General features: G+C 39.0%; 1 protein-coding gene across 1 annotated transcript; it reads right to left on the bottom strand.

Annotated features, from left to right (window-relative positions):
* Positions 1-5,465: 5,465 nt before the first annotated feature.
* LOC115525545 (olfactory receptor 4C6-like) lies at positions 5,466-6,380 on the bottom strand. The gene has a single exon (XM_030332780.1). It carries the CDS (start codon positions 6,378-6,380, stop codon positions 5,466-5,468), a length of 915 nt encoding a protein of 304 aa, XP_030188640.1.
* Between the last annotated feature and the right edge of the window lie 10,201 nt (positions 6,381-16,581).

Genomic DNA, 16,581 nt, shown 5'->3' with positions numbered 1-16,581 from the left:
TTTCTTGAAAATTCTGGTGATGGCAATCACCTATATGGAGAAAAGTCCATTCAATGGCTGGCCAAAATGTGAAGCATGTTTCCAAGTCTTATTTCTACATCTAGGAGACAGAAGAAGAGCGTCTCTGGCAGACGAGGTAGAGAATGTGCCCCACTGCTTCTCAAGCAGTCTTCAACATGGCCTCAGGGAAAAAAATAAAATAAAGAAGCAAAAGTTTCCTCCTTGACTTCCAGCTAGGATTTAAAGAAGTTTCCCTGAGCGGCTATGAACCTGTAGGATTGCTTCTTAGTTTTCCTCAGGGTTTGGAAATTTCCCATCAGTATGATTTTTCAAGACATAGTTATCTGTGATTTGATTTATGCAGGTACTTGCAAAACCTTTATGTCCCTAACCAATTATAGTTGTTTTTTTTTTTTTTAAACTTCTCCTGGGTTCCCATTTGAAGATGCTTTGTTTTCCCTTCATATTCAGGAATAGAAAACTATGTATATTGGGATGGAACATAATATCTCTGTGCAGGATTCAAGCAACATGCTTGTGTATTTACTAAATACAAGAGCTGAGTTCTGGGATGAAGCACATCAATTCATAAGGATCTGTAATGTGTTGGGATTAGGATTAGATAACAAGTGCTTTTTCAGGAATAACACATTTTATGAATAATGTGCAAAGCTGTGTGGATTCACCAAAACTCTTCTTTTTTTATGTCTGAATACCTAAGTGATATATGTTATGACATTAAAACTAAAAACAATTTTTAGAGATTAAAGGAATGTTTCTCTTTCTACTTTTTTTAAAAGAAGTAATGACAGGGGGCGCCTGGGTGGCTAAACTGGTTAAGTGTTGACTTTGGCTCAGGTCATGATCTCATGGTTCATGGGTTTGAACCCCGCATCAGGCTCTCTGATGTCAGCACAGTTGGGATCCAACTTGTTTGCACTTCCTCTCTCTGTCTCTTTTTCTCTGTCTCTCTCTGTCAAAATAAATAAACAGTTTTTTAAAAGAAGGAATGACAGGTCTGCTTACTTTAATCCTTCAGAGTATGTAGCACTGGGATTGAAGCTTGAGGGAAACTTGGACTTAGCTCATGAGATCTCTTCAGAGAGGGTCCATACCAAGGAGTTTGTTGTTCTACACACTTTTGTATCCTACCGAATTTTATGTCTATTCACATCTGACAAAAAGAAGCAGAATTGAAGTGATTTGCCAGAAAAGTGAATGTGCAGAAGCACCTTCACCTGTGGTATTAACGGGCACGTGCTATTTTCTTTTAACTGACATTTTAGAGACCTTTCCCGACCAGAAGAACCATCTGACCAGGAACACACTCCTGGAGGAGACGATCTTTTAAACACATGACTCAACAGCAGAACTCCAGCAATTAAATCCTGGAATCCTGGTTCCTTCTTTGAACCACACTTGGCATCTTCTACTTTATTCCATACCTCGCTTTGCTTAATCCTTATTATTTGATTCTATTAGAGAAAGTGAGTGGGATAACACTGAAATAATAGTGGGAAGATCGAAAGGGACAGATAATATAATAAGCATGTTATTTGTGCAAATATTTAATTTGTGAATTAAAAAAGAAACTGTACAAGTCAAAAAAGACAGAGGAGAGAGATAGAGACAGGTACAAAGAGATGTATGAAATGGGGGGGGGGCGGATACAAGGTAAGAGGGAGAGAAAATAGAAATTTGCCCCTTCAGAATTGATCCAATAGACCAATCTTACCCACAGATTTAAAATTCCACCTTTATCATTTATTAAATTACAAAAATTATACCAAGTTTCCAAAGATAGATGGCTTAACCACTGGACTATTTCTTCTGTTCTTTAGAATTCTCTATTAAATGGCCTCTAGCAAAATATTTACACAGCAGAGCTTTATGGTATATTCTGATATGTAGAAGATCCAGTCCCGTCTCTACTTCTCTCACGTTGTTTTTATTACCAAGGCTGTTCAAACATAGCTACACATACACACAAATTTTAATGTTAGTTTATCAATTTCCACAAAGATGCACTTTTTCATTCTTTTGCAGGAGTGTTATTAATTCATCACAGAAATTGGTGTCTCTAAAATCAGGGTCTCATCTAGGGTGCGCAGAGCAGCCAAATATTTTTTTACAGGACCCCTGCCTAGGTAAATACTCTTATGAAATAATAATAATAATAATAATAGAGTAAAACCTTGATTTGTGAGCATAATTCATTCCAGAAACACGTTTATGATCCAAAGCAGTTGTCGTATATCAAAGTGAATTTCAAGAACCGTTGGCTCAGTTGTGGCCATGTGATATTTGGTGTCACGTACTACTCATATTGCAAGATATCGTTCATTTATCAGATTAAAATTTCCTAAAAATGTTTGCTCATCTTGTGGAACACTGGTAAAACAAGTTACTCGGAGTCCAAGGTTTTACTGTAATAATAACAAAAATAATAATAATAATAATTTGATTCAAAAGTATATTACAAGATTCACAGGTCAGTATTAGATATAGTGAATTATTGACAGAATTCTAGAATTCAGGGTAGAAAGAGGTACTTTGGATTTGTTTATTGTCCAGTTAGACACAGAAAGATTCTTCCTGATGCGTAAACATCTGTCCTCCTCTTCATATCCAGAATCTATCTCTTCTTATTCTCTCCAGAACCTCTGTATGTTGGAATAATGCCTCTTGCTTGACATAATGCCCTCCTGGAACCAAGGTCCTGGGCATAAAACCTAGGATACTTCATAACATAGTATAGTACAGTACAGTATAGAATCCAGAGTTTCTAGGGCATCTGGTTGGTGCCATGTGTAGCACAGAGAGCCAAAGAGCACCCCAAAGGAGGAAACAAGGATGAGACCCATGCAATCAGGTCCAGGCTGGAGTACCCCACCAGAAGGCACTACCCAGTTCCAGACACCAGAGAACCTAGAAAACTTCACAGAAGACATTTCCAAGTGTGGAATGAAGACCAGAGGCCTTGCTTGTCCAGGTCTATGTATTATTTAAATATTATTATTAAATTAAAAATAGAAGTTCTTCCCGTCTGGGAGCATAAAGTGAGTTAGTCATGCAGACGACTGGGGGAAAGTATTTGGGGCAGAGAGAATAGCCTACATAAAGACCCTGCAGCAAGAATGTAAATGACCAGTAAGAGGAACAGAGAGATGCCAGAGTAACCAGAGGAGTCAGCGAGGGTTTAGTCATAAGGGAGGAGTTGAGAGTAATAAGAGGGCCGTCAGATTATGTCCACTTGATTGTTAGTAATTGCAAAAGGTTTTAGCTTTTAACCCGAGTGAGATCAAGAGTCATTTCAGAGTATTGAATAAAGGTGTGGCTATTATCTGACTTCTGGGTTTAAGGATATTTCTGCGTGTTGTGTTGACAATAGAGCAATAGGGCAGAGAATGCCAAGAAAGAAGTGAGAAGAGTGGGTGAGAATTGCAAATATTCAGGTGAAAGATGGAAGTGGCTAGGAACTAGAAGACAGGTCCAAAAGAGATCACAAGTGGGTGAATTTGGAGTATGTATTGAAGATAGAGCCAACAGAATTTCCTGATAAACGGGGGTATGAGAAAGAGAGACCAACTATGCCACCAGCTGAAATATAGAATATTGTGAACAGAGTAGATTGAGAGGTGGGAAAAGAATCTATTAGTATTCAAGAGGAAATGCCATGAAGGAGGTTGGGTTTCCAGATCTCAGCCTCCGGAGAGAAGCCTGAGCTGGAGGTAGTAATTTGGGGGTCAAGGTCAAGTAGGGAAAATATGTCATGGAAGATTGGATTCAGCGATGGAGTCCATAAGATGAGAAATGAGGAAAGCCTATTCAATGAGTGACACAGATGTCACTGGTGGTCTTGAAAAGAGCATTTTTAGTGTTAGGTCCTGAAGTATGCCTGAAAAGATGTAAAGAGATTGGAAAGGGAGAAATGGGAAACAGGCATTACAGAATCACTTAAGTTTTGCTACAAAGAAGAGACAATGAAACAGAGTAGTACTTGATAAAGGAAATGAGATCAAGGGAATATTTTATTTTAAAAATGAAAGATATCAGACTGCCTCTTTGCTGATGCAAATGATCCATTCGTAAGGGAAATGAAAAAAGAGATGCCTTTATGTAAGTGATAAGGAGTTGAAGTCCAGAGCACAGATTGGTTGCCTTCAGACAGGAACACAGATAATGTATTTAGTGGAGTAAGAAGGTAGCATATGATTGAACAGGTGCTGACAGATTGGTAGGTATAGTCACAAGTCTATGGAAGTATTCTGATGTCTTAATTTTTCTCAATGAAACAGGAAGAAAGTCCATCTAATGTTTCCCCCAAAATGTGATGCTTGCAAGGGCTTTTTAGGCATATACTCTTTTTCAAATTAAAGCACCATTTTACCCTATTTTGCTATGCCTTTGCATCATGAATAATATTGAATTTTCATATTTTATCATATTTCAATTTTACATAATCATATGAAATTTACAAACTACACTAGTAACAGCAAATCCCTATAAAAAAGTAGTAAGATCAATATTTGTTTCAGATGTTAGGGTTTAAAAAGTCAGGCACTGAGCTCCTAAGAAATATGTTTAATGAGCAAAGGTATTTAACGTGAATTAATTTGGGGAACCCATAGGGCAGATATGAGAAGGAATTTGTGAAATCTAACTGACAGGCACAAATGGTAAGAACAGCTCTCAGCTTTGTAAGAGAAGATGTAGGTTTTGGACCTGCTTTTGATACGGGGAAAATTACCATACACATTACAAATATGTAAGGCTAGGGATATCGTTATGACCTTTCCAGTTCTTTAATTCTATAATTAAAATAGAAAAATTATCATCCTAAATTTTTTAGAGAGCAAGTTATGCTTTCATGGGCTTTTTCTTCCTTCTTGACATGAGGCAAGGTCGAGAAATGTAAAGTGAATCCAGGAATGAAGAGGTAACTGAGGGAAGAATGACTAGGGAAAATCATCAGGACAGACTTATCTAAGGATGTGGGCGTTCATCCGAAGATGGAAAAAATGAGGTGGAGCCCACCAAGCGAAATCTCTGGAAAAGAGAAGTCCAGCAGTGAATAAGAACAAACAGAATAAGAACAAACAAAAGCCCTGAACCAGGACTTGAATTATTGAAAATCAGGCTTGAATTGTTTAAAAAGAAAAAAAAAAAAAAAAAAAAAAAAAACAGGTTTAAAAAAAAAAAAAAGAAAAAAGAGTGGCCAGAATCTAGTAAGAAAAGTGATGGAGTATAAAATGTACTGGAGAGGTGGGAAATAGGATGATTGTAGTGTCTTAGTGTGATTTGCATATTAAAAGATGCCATTGGCTGCCCTGTGCCCAATGGATTGGGATGAATGGTGGAGGGACAAAACCTCATTGTCCTTGAAGGAAAGATTTGTCCTTCGCATACAAATTAGTGACACCCCAGGGTTGTTTGTTTCTTATACCTTCTTGTATAGAAGTGTCTTATACCTTCTTGACCCACAATTTCCTCATGGCATTTTTCACCTCTGCATTCCTCAAGGTGTAGATCAGGGGGTTTAACATGGGTGCAACAATGGTAAAGGACACAGCCATTGCTTTGTCTATGGGGTAAGTGGCCACAGGCCGCACATACAGGAAAATGCAGGGCACGAAGAACAAGACGACCACAGTGAGGTGGGAGCCACAGGTCGACAGGGCTTTGCGCCGCCCCGCAGAGCTGCAAGACTTCAGGGAGCAGAGGATGACCACGTAGGAGGCCACGAGGATAAGGAAGATGGTCACACACATCACCCCACTGTTGAGGATGACTAAGAGACCCAGGGTGTGGGTGTCCATGCAGGCGAGTTTCAGCAATGGGAACAAATCACACATGAAGTGATCGATGACATTGGGACCACAGAAGGGTATTTGATACATGAAGAGAAGCTGTATTGCTGCGTGGATAAACCCCCCCACGCAGGCGCCTCCCAGCAGCAGGCGGCACACCCGAGGGTTCATGATGCTCGGGTAGTGCAGGGGCTTACAGATGGCCACGTAGCGGTCATAGGCCATCACAACGAGAAGGATGATCCCCACACCACCAAAGAAATGCTCCGCAAAGAGCTGGGTCATGCAGCCTTCAAAGGAGATGGTAGTTCTCTCGGAGAAGGAGTCCACGATCGTCTTGGGGGCAATGACAGAACAGTAGGTGGCGTCCATGAGGGACAAGGAAGCGAGGAAAAAATACATAGGTGATCTCAGGCTCTGACTTGTGATCACGGTTACCACCATGAGTAGGTTCCCCAAGACCGTGGACACGTACAGGATTAGGAACACAGCAGAGAGCATTTTCCGCAGCTCTGGGTTCTCTGTGATGCCCAAAAGAATGAATTCAGTCGCATTGTTCGGATTCTCCATTTACTTTGGGCTGAGATAAGCACACCACACTGAGCTGGAAAATCTACAAAAGAATACTATTTTGAATTAGTAATCATTGAGTGTGCTGGAGAATTTTTTCTCTGTGTCTTATACCTTCTTGACCTACTTTTTTCTCCAGCCACTGACACAGCAACCAGCTGCTAACAGTATAGCCTGACAAGAGCTCCATCCTACTGATCCCTCCACCAACACCTTCACTCCCCAGTACATCTGTTGTTTCCTGTCCCCATATGTGTTGCTTGAGATACTTGGAAAACCCCACTTCATCGTTCTGGTGCATACTCCTACCTGGAAATATGAAGAGATTAACATACTTGAAAGAAATCCTAGACCATTCATAAATAGAAGCCAGAGAATAAATGGTAACCAGTTTAACCACAATCTTGGATTAACTTGCCTTTCTCCCCTATTTCACTCTCCCCATTCACTGCCTCCAGAATAAACCACCTACGTACAAGCCTTCTCTCAGCCTCTGATTTTTTGGTAACTTCAAGCCAGAAGCTAACACTTATTTATCACTAGACACACCCAACAACCAAGAACACATAAATTCTCCTTCACTTCCTCCACATATGCAGTGAGCACTTAGAATGATCTAAGTTGAACAGCCTACCAGCTAGGTCATATCTCAAGGACTCCCCACTTATTAAAAGCTATTCTCTTTCCATGTATATGTTATCTTCTCAAACTGGATTATTATTACGTTTTGTGAATATGTCTCAGGCAGTGGAATACCCTATGAGACATTTTCTACATTTTAGAGATAAGATATGGAGGCTTCAAAGAGTAGAAAAATAAGACACTAAGTTCCCACCGTTAGAAAACATTAAAACCAAATTCAAATCCGGCTTTTCCTGGATCAAAATCAATAGCAATGGCAAACAATGTCACTTCTCTTAAGAGTCTATCAAGTTCTCGATATGGTAGAGACATTTGCTTCATGATATAATTTCGCTATCATAACAAACCAGTGAGATAAATTTATGCTTCCTGTGCTCATTTTACTAAATAAATCCTACAGTAAAATTCAACAACAAATTTGATGACAATTTTACCATAAAGAACGTGTTCTAATTATATATATAATCCAATCCTGAAACTAGAAATTACAACTAATTAACTGTAACTAACATTCCAAGACTCTAATAATTTTCCAGATATGCTGACTAAAGAAAATAAAACTGTGCCTCTTTCTCTGCCCAAGGAAGACCCCGATCCAACTTAGCTGATATCACCCCTGCATGTGAGCCTGAACTAGTATAAATCATTCCTTCCATTTTTCCTTGTGAAGGAGTGCCCCAGGCGAAACAAAGAATTTTAAAGAATAACCAAAATATCAATAAAACAATTCATTTATTTTTTTTTACTCACTATGTACCAGCAAGGTACTTAGTCTGTTACATGCATTATTGCAATTATTTTTCATATCACATGAGTTGGAGGCTATCATAAATCCCATCTTGAGGATGAGGAAACTGATGTTTGGAGTCAGTAAGCGTCTCATCTAAAATGAGTGAGGATTATGAATCCATATAATCTCATTTTGAGACATGAGCTCTTAACCGTTACACTATGCCACTGAAGGAGTGAACAGTGGCCTCAGTCAGCTATATACAAGTGTCACTGCCACTAAATGATATGATAAAAGCACTGTTCCAGTAGTAAACCTCTCTTTGCTATGACTCCTAAGCAGAGGCTGTCTGCCACTTGATAGGAATATGTTAGAGACCTGTGGGGAATATAAATAAGGTTCTCTAAGATTCCTCTAAATCCCCAAAGACACATTCCTAATATTATTCCTTTTACTAAACAAGGTACACAGTTGCCAAGGCACTGTTTGCAATCTACAGTATGGGCTAACCCCAATCTCCAGGATAGGCTAACCCCAATCTGCAATATGGGCTAACCCCAATCTACAGTATGGGCTAACCCCAATCTCCAGGATGGGCTAACCCCAATCTCCAGGATAGGCTAACCCCAATCTGCAATATGGGTTAACCCCAATCTACAGTATGGGCTAACCCCAATCTCCAGGATAGGCTAACCCCAATCTGCAATATGGACTAACCCCAATCTACAGTATGGGCTAACCCCAATCTCCACCTCAGAACTTTAAAAGTCCTATAATAGCCCTAATAGTGTAGAAGGAACATAGTCTCAGAATCAGGCTAGCCAGGTTTCATTCCAAATTATCCCTCTTATCTCTGAAGATGTGTCGTCACATTCTCACCACTCTGGGCCTCCGTTTCCTCATCTAGAGAAGGAGGCAGCTTGTGGTAGATGAGTGGAATGCTAGGGGTTCAAAGGAGCCAGTTCAGGGACTCTGTCCCTCTCAAGCACAGAAGCTTGGCTCCTACCTGCCTTAAATGTTCCCACTTCCAAGTAGGATGTCCTTTGAGCCATCTCAGGACTTAAAATATTTTAAAGCATAATACACTAGAATAGAGACTCATGCCCCTTCTGTCTTAAAATCTATAAATTTGTTATAGTTCTTTTCTGACCACTGATACACACTCGGTATGACACTCAAGGCCTCGCCTCATACTAATCAACCTCATTTTTTGTATGCCTCCTTCGCACAGCGGTCAAAGCCATCTCTTACTGCCAGAACACACATGTCAGTCTGTCCAGTCTGGTGGGAGAGGCCGTGGGTTCAGAGCGAGCAGACTTAGCTCTCTGTCCCACTCCTGGCTGGCACTCATGGACTGGACAACCTTCAATCCTGCAAAAAGAAAACAATGTAATTAGCCATTAAAGGGGCAGAGAGAGAGGGAGACACAGAATCCGAAGCAGGGTCCAGGCTCCGAGCTGTCAGCACAGAGCCCGACACGGGGCTTGAAATCACGAACCGTGAGATCATGACCTGAGCCGGAGTCAGACGCCCAACCGACTGAGCCACCCAGGCGCCCCTGATTTTTTTCTTTTAATTCACACAAAAGCCATAGGAGACAGGAACCCGTATTACCCTGGTTTTCTGATGCAGTGGTTAAGGCTTAGAGAAGTTGTACACTTTTCGTAAGTCTGTGACCAAGTCCGTGGCACAGGATACTAACCACCATCTCTGCAGCCTCTCTAAGAATTCCATACCCTGCCTCACAATGCTTTCTGAAGCACCGAAGGAAGTACCAGGCATGAGAATGTTTGGGGAGCACTAACAAAATATTCACGACTATTTTCTGTTCCTATAAGCTCCTGTCTTCCTCCTGCCTCTGCCCATGCCATCTATTATCAACAAACCCATTATTATTCTTCCTTCCTGCCTCATTTCTTCCCGAATGCCCCCTTCACCACCATCATTCTGGATATTTGCTACAATGTCCAGCTAGGGTACATATCAGTGGCAATTCAGCTGTATTCCTGGCCAATTTTTTAAAAATTTCATGTCAGTGTTATCTCCCTATGTGGATGCTTAAGGATAGCTAATTTATTCTATTTCCACAAATGTCTAATGCTGTGCTGTGTACACTCTAGTCATTTAATTAAATTTAATTAAATACATGAAACTGGATTCAACCAAGGAAAATAGCATCCAAGGAAAATGCCCAAACAATACTGGTGCCCGTCTTGCCTCCAGAAATGAGAGAGTGCCATTGTCAGAGCCAGGCTATCCTTCTGGCATCTAAGCTCATATATCCCATCTTTCAGCTTTCTCATTTCTACTCCTAGACATACATTACCCAATCCCAAGAGTGGAGCCCTACCTTGGATTTGCACTTTAGTGTTGAACCACCGCCTTCAGATCCTTTTTGTATAATGCCTTCTTTTTCCAGTGTTCCTATGAAATACGTTGGCTAAAAGACCATTCAGACAAAGAAGTGAAAAACTGCATTGCTTCAATTCTCTAATGATTACCTAGACAGTACTTATTTCTCATTCCATAACATGTCCAAAACTGTGAGGGATAGAGGAGGTGCCCTACCTGTAAAGAAGGAAACAGAATGAGCACTCCTGAAATGATGCATATACAAGTTCCAGAAGGGAAATTATCAGTATGATGTATAGATTTCAAAGAAGATTAAGTGATCTAAGCCTTGACATGAGAATTTAGAAACTTCTAAGTTTTTAATAAAGCAAGTCAACAGGAAAGAGAACAGCATGAGCAAGGCATGAAGAAAGGAAAAACATAATGTACGTAGCCAAAATATGTGAACTCTGACATCAAAAAAACCTACATTTCATTCTCGACCTGCCAGGGATGTAATCAACCAGAAGTTACACATGGTCTTTAAATCACGGGGTTTTTTTCAGAGTTGTATTAAACATAATAAGTTCCTAGCATTATAGTTTAGGTTTTGATATTTACATTTATAAATATTAAAATGGGATAAAATATTAAATTAAATTATACTGTAGATGTTTGTTAAATATTTATTATAATGCTTGTGATATTTTTGGTGTCTCATAAAAGTTAGTCACATACACCCCTACTAACTGGGTTATGAGATACCTTGAGTAGGTGTGCCTAGCTAAACTGGAGTTCAATTGGGAGTAGGGAGTAAGAACTTAAAGACCTATGTAAAATTCCTGATTTTCCACACTACAGTCAGTTCTCACTTCTGAGTACATAAAATAAGCCAGACAACTTCTCTGTGCCTCAGTTCCATTTCCTATAAAGTGGGAAGGTAATGTTACCTATTCCAAAAGGTTGTTGTAAGGATTAAATGATTTTATAAATGTAAAGGGCTTAGATCAGGATCTCTATTTCTTTTCCTAGAATGAGGAAAAGGATACTGACCACAACTATTTTAAAACAGATCCTCTGCCTTTGGATCACGTGTTTACACAGGCTTCTAGTAAATGATATTAGATTTTATTAGAAGTATCCATATACTTCTACTAAATGCTCAGTTTAAGTTTTATAAATTGCAAAAGTAAGATATAGCCCTTGGAAAGAAAATATTTCGTATGGAGAGGTAGAGTGATAGAAAGCTGAAAGTCAAAGGACCACTCCCAAGCATAAGCCCTACTGGACCCTTTATTGATAGTGTAGTTCACTCTTTTCAGATGTGCATTTGTATGCAGGAATATTCTATGTGCACATTTATGGGTTTTGCTCTATATAAAAGTATATAAAATATAATAATATTCTTGAAATTTTAATTTAACTGTTTGGGCATTATTTGTCAACAGTTATGAATTTTCCTACATTTTAACTTCTGCATGTGATTCTATTTTATGGTTGTACTATAATTCATATAACCAACTTGTTTTTGCTTGACATTTATGCTATTTCTAGTATTCTGTCCTATACACAACGATGCACTGGACGTCACTTTACTGACATTTTTGCTTTCTGGTTTGAATGTTTCCTGGTTGAATACTTCCTGGTTGGAGAAATTCCTAGTAATGCCATCACCGGATCAAAAACTATGCATATGTTGAATTTCGATTGCTTCTGTAACTGTTCTCTCAAAATCCTGAAGTATCTTTCATTCTCATCAACAGTGTATGAAAGAGTAGTTTTTCCCACCGTTTCACTCACACTGAATATTATCAATCTTGATTACATTAACCAAATGATAAGGTAAAAAATCATACATTACTTTAATTCACATTTAATCATTCATTCATCGAATTTCATCAATGACCTAAACAATAAATATATTATTGGTCTCCAGATGAAGCTAAAGTAAATTTACTATGTAATTTTTTTTAATTTTTTTTAATGTTTATTTATTTTTGAGAGAGAGGGAGAGACAGAGCATGAGGAGGGGAGGGGCAGAGAGGGAGACACAGAATCCGAAGCAGGCTCCAGGCTCTGAGCTGTCAACACAGAGCCAGATGCAGGGCTCGAACTCACAAACCGCGAGATCATGACCTGAGCTGAAGTCAGATGCTCAGCTGACTGAGCCACCCAGGCTCCCCTATATGCACTGTGATATCGATGTAGAGATATATAGTCTATACACAAAATATCAAAATAATAGTAATAATTTAGCATGTGCTGCATACCACATATTTTGCTAGTACGTAATACATGTTTTCTCATTTAATTCTCACATCTGGCTCTGTTTAGACAAATTTTATGGCTGAGAAAAAGCAGAATAATTAACTTGTGTAAGGCTATACACTTAATAAATGATAGAACCTGTATTGAATCCAAGTTATGGCTGATTCATGTTTCTAAGTGTGTGAATGTCTTATGGAGCCAAATAATTTCTTCAGTAAAATCCTGGACCACAAGAAATGCGTTTATGGATGTCCCTGAGTTGTCCTTTTTAACGAACAATCAATAGCCCCGTATTTCTCAGAATATCTGTACCCAGAACATATGCATCATCAGTAGAATGTCTCTAATTAAGAGCTTTAAAAGGATTATTTTTGTCAGCTAGTCTTCCTAATTCATTTTGCTTTCCTTGCGAGATGAGTGGAGAAGGAATTATCTACAATAGCACCTCTATGGGTTGGAAATTACTATACCATTGTAGATACAAAACTTAATGTTCTCTAGGGATGTTTCCAGTGGGAGGGGGCTGAATCCCTGAAGAACCTTTCTTGATTTCACGACCCCATCCCCGAGCAAATCATATCAGCATCACCTTCAGCACCAACACTAACACCCTGCAGTGGACAGAGCTGCTCACATATAAATGTGTATGTGCTTATATAAATATATGTTTTATATAAATATATTTTTTAAATCTAATTCATCTTTACATGAAAACTGAAAGCCAAACAGGGCACCTGGGTGGCTCAGTAGGTTAAGCATCCAACTTCGGCTCAGGTCATCGTCTCATGGTTCAAGCCCCGCGTCGAGCTCTGTGCTGACAGCTCACAGCCTGGAGCCTTCTTTAGATTCTGTGTCTCCCTCTCTCTCTGCCCTTCCCCCACTGGTGCGTGCTCTCTCTCTCTCTCTCTCAAAAATAAACATTGGAAAAAAATGAAACCAAACATTTGAAGTATCATTAAACTAAATCGGGAATAAAGCACTATGTAAATTCGTTCTCAAAGGTTATTGGAAAATCAAGGCTAAAAGCAGTTGGCACAAGAAGAAAGCAGAAACATGTGTAATATATGCATATATATGTGTATTCATGTGCACACACACACACACACACAGAGTTGCATGAAAAAAAGGAAACATAAAAATCTCTCTAAAACCATCCTAGACTTACCAGCTATTCCTGTTCCTCCCCTTCCTAAGAGCACATCCCTAAAACATAAATACACTCTCATAGTTACTAATCTCATGACTTGGATTAGGAGACACTTACATTTTGATAATTTGCTAAAAGAGATTAAAGCAAATCCCATCAAAAGTGTTGATAGGTTAAGGCTCTCCATTCTGAAGCCACAAATTTGCGTGTAGAGACAAAACCGTTGAACTACTGACACATTTTAAGTATTATTGTATATGTGTATAAAGTGATTCAATTAGTTCAACAATTTCAAAGTAGTTCAAATTAAGAAGAACATGTTTAATACTCAAGTAACTTGTTGAAGTCACCTTCAGTGCTCGACCTGATGTCATCCTTGTGACCTCCAAAAGCCAGTTACCCGATGGTTCCAGAAGGTAGAAGGCAAAGATTGTACATGTAAATTTTCCAGGATAATGGCAGGGTAACCAAAGTTCTGGCCCCATCCAGGATGTACTTACATGAACTTTCATCTACAAAATAGCTACAAATCATGACCTATTAGAGTTTCCATTGAGCAGATCAAAGCATACAGGCAAGTAAATCAGGACACGCACTGCAGACACATCGTCTAATCATTTCATGGGGAGCTATTTCTATAGGACCAGAGTTTCTCATGATTTTAGACGAAAGATTTACAACAGATGCTCTAAGTGTCCAAGAATTTAAATAGGAAACAACCCTCGTAGATGACAGAGAAACTCAAATTTCATCTAAATAAGAAAGGTTGCCAAAAAAAAAAAAAAAAAAAGACAGCTAAGCTATTTACAAAATCATTCATGGAACTTGGCTGTATTTTGAGCTTAATTTGTAAAGAGTTTCCAATCCACATCTTAGAAGAAACACTATTAATAAGATGTTCTCCTTCAGGTAATAGTCTTGAGCTAAGAGGGCAGAATGCCATTTTCCAATGGCACAGAATTTCCAAGTGTGCAGACTTGTATCATTCCACAGCATCCCCTTGAGGCTGTGTCTCTACTGACTGGGGAGCTAATCACCGTACCAGTGAATTCCTATCCGCCCCTACAAGGATCTGTTTTTCTCCGGGGCAGAACTTCACTGGAGACAGGCCAGGCTGATGCTCCACAAACACAACCCCAGATCCTGGTATTAACCATTCAATTATCTGCTCCCAATGTAACCTCTCTTCTTCAGTACTTCAGTAACAGAATGGTCACACAACCATCCATCTGCCTAATAACCTAGATGAAGAAAAGCCAACACACCTAGCAAATCCTGGAACCAAGTTTTTCCACTACTTAGTCTGGTGTCCCCTTCATCTTTTAAGACTATTATTAAAATTGTCACACCTAACTGCAGAACAGTTGCCATTATTAAGGATTTTAAACAACGTACCTCAGCCAGAAAAAAAGGACTCAATTCTTTCTCACTCCATAACAATAGTACTCTCAAATAACATGTTTTCAATTTAGAAATATTTGGAATGATAGCCTTCATTCTTTTTCCACCTTCAATAGTGAAAAATATCAATATGCTACATTTACAACATAGTACACAGAATACAACAGTCTCCTGAGGAAGTCTCCAGAAAAGGAAGAGTCTCTCAGTTTTATTGAGTATGATTCACAAAGGTGATGGGCCATCTTCTGCACTTGGATTATTTTTACTAACATCTTAGAATCACTTCATGTTCTTACCTAACCACTTTGATATGTAGGTTAGGGGAAGCTTCTCAATCCTTTTATTTTTCATTACTGCCCTCCTAAGTCACCGTTGTAGACATTCTAATTACCCTCACTAAAATTTTAACACCACAGATATATTATCCATGTATGTACCTTATGTATATCTGTGCTTTATATATAAAAACAGTAAGATATTTTTATTCCCCAAGAAATTGTTTTTACCTGAACGAAGAATATTTTACCCTTTGCAAAAGCATATGAAAAAGTTTACTTACAAAAAGAAAGGTGGGGGCCCTGGGTGGCTCAGTCAGGTAAGCATCTGAGTCTTGAATTTGGCTCAGGTCATGATCTCAGGGTCATGAGATTGAGCCCCGCGTTGGGCTCCATGCTGGGTGTGGAGCCTGTTAAGATTCTGTTTCTCTCTGCCCCTTCCCCACTCATATGCGAATGTTCTTTCTCCCTCTCAAAAAAAAATAATAATAATAAAATGAAAACATAAAGAAAGGGGTGAAGATAAATAATGTGGTTAAATGTGAGCGTGACTGAAATCCTAGTTGTGCTACGAACAAGTACACACATCTATATCCAGTTCTTCTCTTCTGCACCACCTCCTTAATATAATGTTTTTCATCATACCTATTACCAACACAATTACATTTTTCATTCATTTGTTTACTTGCTTATTAACCGTCTGCTCCCCACTGTAATTTAAGTTCCACACAAACACAACCTGTTTGTGTTAGTCAACGTCTTATACCAAGCCCCCAGAACTCTCTGGCACACTGTGGGAATTAAATAGTATTTTTTTTTTAATAAAGGAAATAAGAATTTCCTAAACTGAGTTGACTTTGGAGCCATTTTTCAAGCAATAAATATTCACACATGGAACAGCAATTGTAAAAGCCCTAGAGAAACATTAAGTGCTTCACAACACTACCCTCCTGCCCAGACTATCAGTCTCCTCAACGATTGAATTGCTTGTTTTTCTTTCAAATATCTTTCTCACCCATACTTCATTCACTGTCTTTCAAATGCAACCATTTGAATTTCGTTTCCTGAGCCCATTACATCCCACTTTTCATGATGTCCATGAAAGGAAATACATCTGTGGACATGAGATCATCAAGTGGCTTTTCTCGGACACAAGAAGAATCAAGAGAGCACAGGTAGCCTGGGAAACCAGGCTCAGGGGAAGGCTGAAGGGAAGAAAGTGACCCCCAAATAAGGGGGAAAAATGCCTCAAGGACAATCTTCACAATGTGGCCAATGAGTAGTTCTGCGTTTTGGTTATTTCACTTCATGCCAGCAAGGAACAGTGGGAAGTGGAAAGAGTAGAGGAGGCAGAGCCTAAAAGTCTTGATATTGACACTTAACCCTTATTGAATCGCATTTTTTTTT

Source organism: Lynx canadensis, chromosome D1, assembly GCF_007474595.2.
Source record: "Lynx canadensis isolate LIC74 chromosome D1, mLynCan4.pri.v2, whole genome shotgun sequence".
Lineage (NCBI taxonomy): Eukaryota > Metazoa > Chordata > Mammalia > Carnivora > Felidae > Lynx > Lynx canadensis.
The sequence above is the reverse complement of the archived record's forward strand: the minus strand, read 5'-3'. Positions and strand labels throughout refer to the sequence as shown.

Coding starts and splice junctions, on each gene's coding strand:
- LOC115525545 (XM_030332780.1), bottom strand. CDS start 6,380: ATGGAGAATCCGAACAATGCGACTGAATTCATTCTTTTGGGCATCACA.